The 9,242-nt window shown below is 48.5% G+C and overlaps 1 protein-coding gene across 1 annotated transcript; it reads left to right on the forward strand.

Annotated features, from left to right (window-relative positions):
- Positions 1–463: 463 nt before the first annotated feature.
- Positions 464–3,769, forward strand: LOC106817961 (putative glycine-rich cell wall structural protein 1; the record flags this gene model as incomplete). The annotated part of the gene is made up of 4 exons (XM_014822665.1): positions 464–613; positions 1,105–1,237; positions 2,469–2,844; positions 3,493–3,769. Coding segments are annotated over 4 exons (713 nt in total), but the record flags the coding sequence as incomplete, so codon positions are not given.
- Between the last annotated feature and the right edge of the window lie 5,473 nt (positions 3,770–9,242).

Raw genomic sequence — 9,242 nt, forward strand, 5'->3', positions numbered from 1 at the left:
TACTGCTGCTACTACTACTGCTTGCTACTACTGCTACTGCTTGCTTCTGCTCCTACTACTACTAATGCTGCTGCTGCTGCTACTGCTTGCTACTACTGCTGCTACTACTACTAATGCTGCTGCTGTTGCTACTGCTTGCTACTACTGCTGCTACTACTACTAATGCTGCTGCTGTTGCTACTGCTGCTGCTACTGCCTGCTACTACGGCTGCTACTGGTGCTGCTGCTACTGCTACTGCTACTACTACTGCTTGCTACTACTGCTACTACTACTGCTGCTGCTGCTGCTACTACTACTGCTTGCTACTACTGCTGCTACTACTACTAATGCTGCTGCTGTTGCTACTGCTACTGCTACTGCTGCTGCTGCTGCTGCTGCTGCTACTGCTACTGCTACTACTACTACTACTACAAGTATTGGGCCTTTGCTTGCAGGGAGATGAAGAAGAAGGACAAGGAAGAGGAGGAGGAGGAGAAGGCGGTGGGGGCGGTGGCAGCAGAGAGGAGGGTGGCTCGTGGAGACAGAAGAGTGAGGGAGAGCGGCAGGGTGATCCTCCCAGGGACGCACGCGGAGGAGGAGGAGGGGGAGGAGGAGGAGGAGGCGGTCGCTCAGGTATCACTCTCTGATTGTCTCTCTGTGTTCTGTTCTGTTCTGTTTGGTTGTAGGTCCGTCAACTCCCTGTGTGTGTGTGTCTGTGTGTACGTTCGTGCGTATGTGTATGTGCGTTCACATTAGTGCATATGTGTCTGTGTGTACGTGTGTGTGTGTGTGTGCGTGAGTGCGTCTGTGGGTGTGTGCGTGCGTGGGTGCATGTGCATGCATGAGTGCGTATGTGTGCTTGTGCGTGTGTGGGCATGAGTGTATGTGTGTGTGTGTGTGAGTGTGTGTGTGTGCATGCGGGGGTGTGTGCGTGCATGCGCGTGGGTGCGTGTGCACGCATGAGTGTGTGTGTGTGTGGGTGCGCATGCGTGCGTGCGTGCGTGCAAGCGGGGTGTCTGCATCTGAGCGTGCGTCTGTGCGTGCATGAATGATTACATGGGTGTCAACGTATACGTCCTGCGCATCTGTGGCTCACACGACTCTGTTGTTTTTCATCTCCACAGATGACTACGGTAGAGGTTACAGAGACGATGACAAGAGAAGGGGAGAACCTTACTACAGGAGGGAAGCTGACAGCAGGAGGGACGACTACAGAGGAGGAGGAGGAGGAGGAGGAGGAGGAGGAGGCCGTGGCAGGTAGGTCGGCAAATCCTGATATCGATAATAAAATGATGGGGATCCATTGTAAGGGATGATAGAAGGATTATATCGCGTGAACGGTTTTTACTAAATGTCGTCGCTTTGAAAGTGTGTATCCATGGGCGGTAAAATGTAAACAATCAGAAGAGATGAGTGGGGTTGTCAGGTGGCAGGCATAAAGGGGAGTTTTGACTGAATATCACCATTTTGAAACTGTCTGTTGGTGGTCAACTATCAGGAGAGATAGGGCAGATGGCCGGTCATGGATCAGCAGGCGTGGACTACGTCTACCAGTGCAGAAATAGGCCAGTAGCTATAGCTACAGACTACTAGGCCTCATCCAAGAGTTTTTTTTCCGGGCACCCCCTGTCGTTGCCGGCCGTGGGGAACCCATGCACAGCACCCAGGGGCTACAACGGACTCCCTGCCCTCAAAAAGAGGGAGTCCGCAGTCTGAAGTTCAAAACTAAAGATATTAACAACGCGCGTGCTTATTTTGAAGATTCATGCGGTTGCACGTCTGGCAAATTTTCTTTTGACATTAGCTGAAAACAAATGTGGTAAATTCGTGAGGCCGTGCTCGAATTCGTGGAACGAACTAGTTAGTATAGCAGAATTTTCAGGGAGTCACACGGATTCCTGCACATGTCAAATCAGGGAGTATTTGACTCCAGATTCACGTTAATTTCGCACCCTGTACACCTGCCTCATGGTTTGCACAGTCTTTGAAAAGTCCTTGAATTTGAGGGGAGGCCTTGAAATGTACTTGAATTTAGTAAATGTTGATTTTGTGCTTGAAAAGTCCTTGAATTTTTAGAAAGAATCCTTGCCTGTAACAAAAAGAAATTTGTACCATCAATAATGTGCAAACCTCAATAAAAATTGCGTTAAATGAGCTTAAAAAGCTATAGACACAAAAGACAGTTAAATGATGATCACAAATTACAGTAAGTCAGTAAAATCAGTCAGTAAATCAAGGTATGTTGTAGAGGTGACAGTGTTTAGAAGGGTTTATTAATGTGATCCAGCTAAGTTTTAGAGGTGACAGTGATTAAGAATGGGGTTATTATTAAATTAATCCAGGTATGTTTTGTTCTGTGTATGAATTCCGATAAAATGTCCGATGCAATGTCCTTGAATTTCCGATAAAATCTCCTCGAAAAGTCCTTGAAAAGTTCTTGAAACGTTTTTCAGTCCTCCTGTATGAACCATGTGCCTGATTCTTACAGGGATTTCAGAGACCAGCGAGACGGCAACAGAGACTACAGAGAGGGAAGCAGGGATTACAGGGGCGCGCGCGATGGCGGCGGCGGCGGCGGCGGCGGCGGCGGCGGCGGCGGCAGAGACTACAGGGAATCGAGGGAGTCTTCCTACCGCGACTACCGCGAAAATGTGAACCGCGACTACAGGGACTCGGGAACCCAGCGCCAGCGCGACAGAGACCAGCGCGAGACCTACAGGGACGCGCGGGAGGGCGGCGGCAGCGGCGGAGGCGGAGGAGGCGGAGGCGGTTACAGGGACGAGAGAGACTACCAGGCACGTGGCGCGGGAGAGAGGAGGGGAGGAGAGCGAGAGCCCCCGAGAGCGGAGGAGGCACAGCCCGTGGTGAGTGACAATGGCTAGGGAGGGAGGAAGAGGAGAGAGGGGAGGGAGAAGGGGAGGAGAGGAGAGGATTGAGGAAGAGGAGGCGAGGTTAGGGAGAGTTGGTAGCGCGCGCCGCTGAAGAGCCCAGAGCCGGTGGATGCCACAGCCCATGCGTGAGTGACAATGGCTAGGAGAGAGAGGACGAGAGGCGAGGCAAGAGAACGGCGCGAGCGAGAGGACGAGAGAGAAGGGGACGGGGATGGAGCGCGCCGCCGCCGAGCCCGAGACGGACGGGAGGCACAGCCCATGGTGAGTGAACAAATGGCTAGAGGCAGGAAGGGAAGAGGGAGAGAGGGGGAGGAGAAGGGAAGGAGAGGAGCAGAGAGCGAGGGAGGGGAAGCGCGCCGCCCGCGAGAGCCGAGGAGCCCGCTGAAGAGCAGAGGCAGGGCACAGCCCGTGCTGTGAGGACAGATGCTAGCGGAGCGGAGGAAGAGGCAGAGAGGGAAGCTTCTCCTTCATCGCCCTCCTCCATTTCCTACTTCCTCTCTTCTTCCTCCTCCTCATCCTCCTCCTTCACCTCCTCTCTCGTGCTCTCACCGTTGGCTCTCCGTGTGTGCGCTTTGCATACCATGCGGCATGGTAGATACACCCTTGTTTTTTGCTATGCAGGATATGCACTCTCAGAACAAGTTCGAAAGTCTGAACGGCCTGGAGAATGAGTAAACGTCTGACTCGGCAGCAGAAACAACACCACCATCATCACCAGTAGCAGCCAGCAGCATTGTAGCAGCCACCACCATCATCACCAGCAGCCTCAGCGCAGAGCGCAACCACCACCATCATCACCAGTAGTAGCAGCAGCAGCATCACCACCATCATCACCAGTAGCAGCAGCAGCATCACCACGATCGTAATCGGTAGCAGCAGCAGCAGCAGCACCATCACCGCCATCATAATCTGTAGCAGCAGCAGCCACAGCAGCAGCAGCAGCAGTGGCAGCAGCAGCATCACCACCAGCAATAGCAGCAGTGACAGCAGCAGCACCACCACCACCATCACCACCAGCAACAGCAGCAGCAGCAGCAACAGCAGCAGCATCATCATCATCATCATCATCATCATCATCATATCATCATCAGGAGCACCAGCAGCAGCAACGGAGAATCTACGGCAATGAAGCGACGGCTGCTGCCGCCGCCCAGGACGTTGGATTGCCTCCTCGCCCCTACCGCACCTCTACCCTGCCTCTACCATTCTATCGTGTGAGTGTGTGTGCGCGCATGCATGCGTGGGTGCATGTACCTCTGCATGCGTGTGTGTGTGCGTTCGTATGTACGCGTGCGTGCGTGTGTGCGTGCGTCCGTATGTAGTATGTACGCGTGTGTGCGTGTGTTTGCATTGCTGCAGCAGCAGCACTAGCACTAGACCCGCGACGATTTGCTGCTTCGACGAATCGACCCGATGCTCAATTGTTTCTTGCAAGTTTGCTGCTACAATCGACGCCGACGCCAGCGCTCTGGTGGAGGGGAGGCGGCGCGCCTTCCCTCGCCGTGTCGGGCGCGTGGGCAACAAGAGGCTAGCTAACGTGTAGCGTCTCCGCCAGTAGCGTAGAATCGTGTAAGTAGCTCTTTTCCCTGTAGCTTCGCGGGGAGGGGCGTTCCGTTCGTGGTATGACCGACCGCCCGTAGGTGGCGCTACGCTCGCCCCGCAGAAAAAACTGGAGATCGGTCGATCAACGGACGGCGTGTTACGTAGAAGTTTTTTTTTTTACCCATTTGATTAAATTGGCCGACCACGCTCGTACGTTGTCGTTGCTTTTTCGACTTGCGTCGCGGCGTTTAACGTTGGGGATGCGTGTTTGTTAGCCAGGTCAGTCCTTTGACAACGCTTGGGTTATGGGTTCCTGCTTACTATATTGGAGCACGTGCTCCCTTCCCGCCACCGGTTTTATATTGTTACACCCCAGTACCTGTTTTTGTTAATGAAGTGAGAAGGGTTTGACCTGTCGCCATTACATTGAAACTTCTTTATTTATGCGCGTGCGCAGAGAAATGACTATATTTATATATGAACAGATAAAAGGTTATTTCTCGATTGCCCTTTGCATGAAAGACGAAAGAAAAATGATTCACCTGTTTATTCCCGGGATGAAATGTGCATGCGTGTTACTTTGCGTAGTGCTATGGCTGTACTCTCCTATTCCTATATCTCTTCTCTTGGGGTTACGCCGTTGGCTCTGTGCCTACATTAGTGATAACACAGTTCCTGTCCCTCTGTGAGTGACAACACACTTGCTAGTGACAATTACATTGACTTGTGCTTTGAGCAGGTGGAAAGTGGACGACTTGCTTTGCAGTGTACCTTAAATTAGTTTGTCGTTTATCGAGTATATAGCGTTATATTTCACGTGCGTCTGCCCCCTCCCCCTCCGACCCACATTAGCCAGGAGGTCACGTGCGGAAGTGAAAACAGGGAGGGTGTCTGTTGGCAGAGGTTGGGGGAGGTGCAGTGTCGAAAAAGATGCCGCGACGCGGTGGGAGGGCGGAGAGGGTGGTGATGAGGGGGAGGAACTGGTCGGCAGAAACCATCTGTTTGTTGCTGCAGCGTGAGCGCGCATTGACCTAACAACCCCCTGTGTACTACGAATTAAGAGAAGCATGTCGTGGACACTGCTGTGTACTGCAGTGAGTTCTTGTAACGGTTGAGGAAAACTCCTCCTCTCTCCAAGAGAGAGAGAGAGAGAGAGAAAGGTGTGTGCAGCAATGATACGTTATGGACAGTAAAGCTATCGTTAATAATGATGATGACGATGACGATGATTACGACGGTGATGACGACGATGATGTTGACGATGATGACGACGACGATGATGTTGACGATGATGTTGATGATGATGTTGACGATGATGACGACGATGATGTCGACGATGATGTCGACGATGATGTTGACGATGATGTTGACGATGACTTCCGTGTGTTTGTTTTGCACGATGCGGTTGTGTTCAAGTAGGATGTCATATTAACTCTACCTACTGCCACGTCCGTCCCCCCCCTCCCCTGCACGCACGCATGCCAGCGGCCTAGGGATGACCGCCGCCCCCTCCCCCCGCGTGCGCGCCGGTGGCTTCGTCAAATCACCGTCGGTCAAGCATTCCAGCGGTCGGTCGTCGTTGTTGACCGCTGTTGTGTTTTCACCCCCCCCAGTGGAGGTCACGGCGAGGTCAAAGTCAGCTCAAGAGCTTGACAATTGTACCCGTAGCCCGTTTTTTTAAATACGCTGTTCTCGCGTACGTGCACACCCCCTCTGTCTCCTATAGTGTGACCATATATAGGTAATTTTGTTGGATAATCTAGGGCGCACGTACAATATTTGCCCCGTGTACGTAGCTTGGCTATATATTCTATCTTGTAAATAATGGTATTTGATGTAGAGTGTAGATATATTTGTGTGTGTGTGTAATCAGAAAACGTGATTATAGAGAGCAGGCGCGTATTTCTCGCTCACACCGGTTACGTATGTAGTAAGAAAGGTCGATTCGTGAGTTACCTACCGTGTGTGTCTGTGTCTGTGTGTGCGTGTGTGTGCGTGCGTGCGTGTGTGGGCGCGCGTGCGTTTGTGTGTGGGCGCGCGTGCGTGTGTGGGCGCGCGTGCGTTTGTGTGCGCGCGTGCGTGTGTGGGCGCGCGTGCGTGTGTGTGCGTGCGCGTTTGTGCGTGTTCATGATAATTTATGTGAAGGTAATTTAGCAGAAATTGCTTGTGAAATCGCTCACAACCGATGTGGATGTTTTCTTGTAAGTTAATTATTATTAATAAATAATTGAAGCTGTATACTCCACTACGTGGTTCTTTTCTCGGTGAATCTGTGTATGTCTTTTTTTAAATCTGCACGCACGCACACGCACAGATGTAGAGAGGGAGCGCACAAACCCATCCTCAGTAAACAAGCTTTGTAAACAACTATGGAACCATATCTCCTGTCATAACATGAAACCACTCTGATGACACCGTACTGCTTGCCGTCACTAGGTAACGTAAGTTAACATTTATAACGGTGATGTAAGGTAACATTTATAACGGTAATATAAGGTAACATTTATAACGGTAATATAAGGTAACATTTATAACGGTAATATAAGGGAACATTTATAACGGTAATAAGGTAACATTTATAACGGTAATATAAAGTAATATAAGGTAACATTTATAACTGTAATATAAAGTAATATAAGGTAACATTTATAACGGTAATATAAAGTAATATAAGGTAACATTTATAACGGTAATATAAAGTAATATAAGGTAACATTTATAACGGTACCGGTAATGTAAGGGAACATTTATAACGGTAATATAAGGGAACATTTATAACGGTGATATAAGGTAACATTTATAACGGTAATATAAGGTAACATTTATAACGGTAATATAAGGTAACATTTATAACGGTAATATAAGGTAACATTTATAACGGTAATATAAGGTAACATTTATAACGGTGATATAAGGTAACATTTATAACGGTAATATAAAGTAACATTTATAACGGTAATATAAGGTAACGTAAGTCTTACGAGGCCTAATATAAACGTTTAGTGTAGACGTTTAGACCTTCTCTCTACAACTAGTTACCACAGTGTTATATTATTATCCATCTAAAAATTCGAATAAACAGAGAATTAAATATATAATATATAGGGGCCCTAGATGGCGCCATTGCCTCGTGACTGTCATCAGAGCAGAATTTTTCACCAAATTACGCGTACATGTAGGAAGAAACATAATTTGTACTAATCGTTTGTTTTATAATGTGCTTTGCTAGAAGACACACTCTCGTCGTGCATAAGTAGTGTAGTGCATGCGTAAGTCGTCGCATTCTTAAGCTAAACTGCATATTTGATAAGAGCAGGCCGGGCGCATTGCATGTTTGTTTACCTTGCCAACAAAACTGGTGTAGTGTACTGTGTAGTCATCATGTTTTTAAAATCGACTGCCGTAGTCTATCTGCACAAGCGGATGTACAACTAACTATTCGCTTTCATGGGATGTGGCATGAACGTGTATAACTATAAGTAACAGAAAACGTTGAAACCAGTTAAACTATAGGTTGTACAATTACTAGTAGGCCTAGTACTAGTGCAAGTCAAGTAGTAAGTAGTACTATTTCAACCCAAGACTCGACTTCATACATTATAAATACCGTATGCAGGCTTTGTAAGTAGATTTTCCAGTATTTATCACAAATCAATTCTACGATTTACGTGGACACAATGGCTCAATAATGCTGCGCTGAGAGGGTCTATGTCCCCCAGGGTACTGCCGGAACGTACCCTGGTACTATTTAATATGCTGGACCGTACCTCGCCTACTCCACTAACGAGTCTAGGGAGTCGCCTACGCCTACTCCCTAACCCTAACCCTAACCCTAAACCTAACCCTAGCCCTAATCCTAACCCTAACCATATAAAATAGTGACCAGGGTACGTTCCGGCAGTACCCTGGGGGACATATAGACCCTGTGAGCCTCAATAATGCAGCTATTGATTTTATTATTATTAAGAGCTAATCATGCCTAATTGGAAGAGCTAATAGGTATTATTAGCTCTTGTTATTATCCTAATTGTCATTTAGCCAGTTCGGAAAGCTAGCAGTCTAATTGTGGAATCTCTCGGACCAAACAATCTTACTCAAAATCGCTTGTAGAAATGTTGAATGTATGTGGCTGTGTTAACACATTTAAACTACTACATAGTAGTTAGCGTAGGCTGGCTTAAAAGTAGTGAAATAGCTAGGCTACAGACATATTGACTTGTGGCAGATAGGTGGTAGTCTATAAGTAGATTACAGGCAAATTGTCTCACTATTAGGGCTCAAGGGGTCGTTGTCATATCAGGTACTACAGATATGTACCCGAGGTACATAAAAAATTAAAATGTATACACAAAGTGTACCAGACTTGTACTACAGAAGTGTACCCTAATCCTAACCCTAACCATAACCATAAACATACCTCATATAAAAATATAAACATAATACTAAACAACCTAAAACTACCTCGGGTACATATCTGTAGTACCTGATAGGGCAACGACACCCATCTGCACTACTAGTGTTGCCCAAGCCTATTATCATCAATGAAAGATTACCGATCAATCAATGAATGTAATCAATCAAAAGCTCAGAGCCATATCCTCACTACTGTGAAATCCCCATGCACACCTGCCACCCTCCTCCCTCTCCCCAACGATCCGCACTCGTGCCTCCCTCCTCCTCCCTCTCCCCCATGATCCCGCTCATGCGCCTCCCTCCTCCCTCTTTCCCCGCGCTCCCGGGCACACGTCTCCCTCCTCCTTCCTCTCCCCCTCCCGCTTACATGCCTCCCTCCTCCCTCCCCCCCTCTTGTGCACACGTCTCCCTCCTCC

The sequence above is a fragment of the Priapulus caudatus genome, unplaced genomic scaffold, assembly GCF_000485595.1.
Source record: "Priapulus caudatus unplaced genomic scaffold, Priapulus_caudatus-5.0.1 Scaffold1951, whole genome shotgun sequence".
NCBI lineage: Eukaryota > Metazoa > Priapulida > Priapulimorpha > Priapulimorphida > Priapulidae > Priapulus > Priapulus caudatus.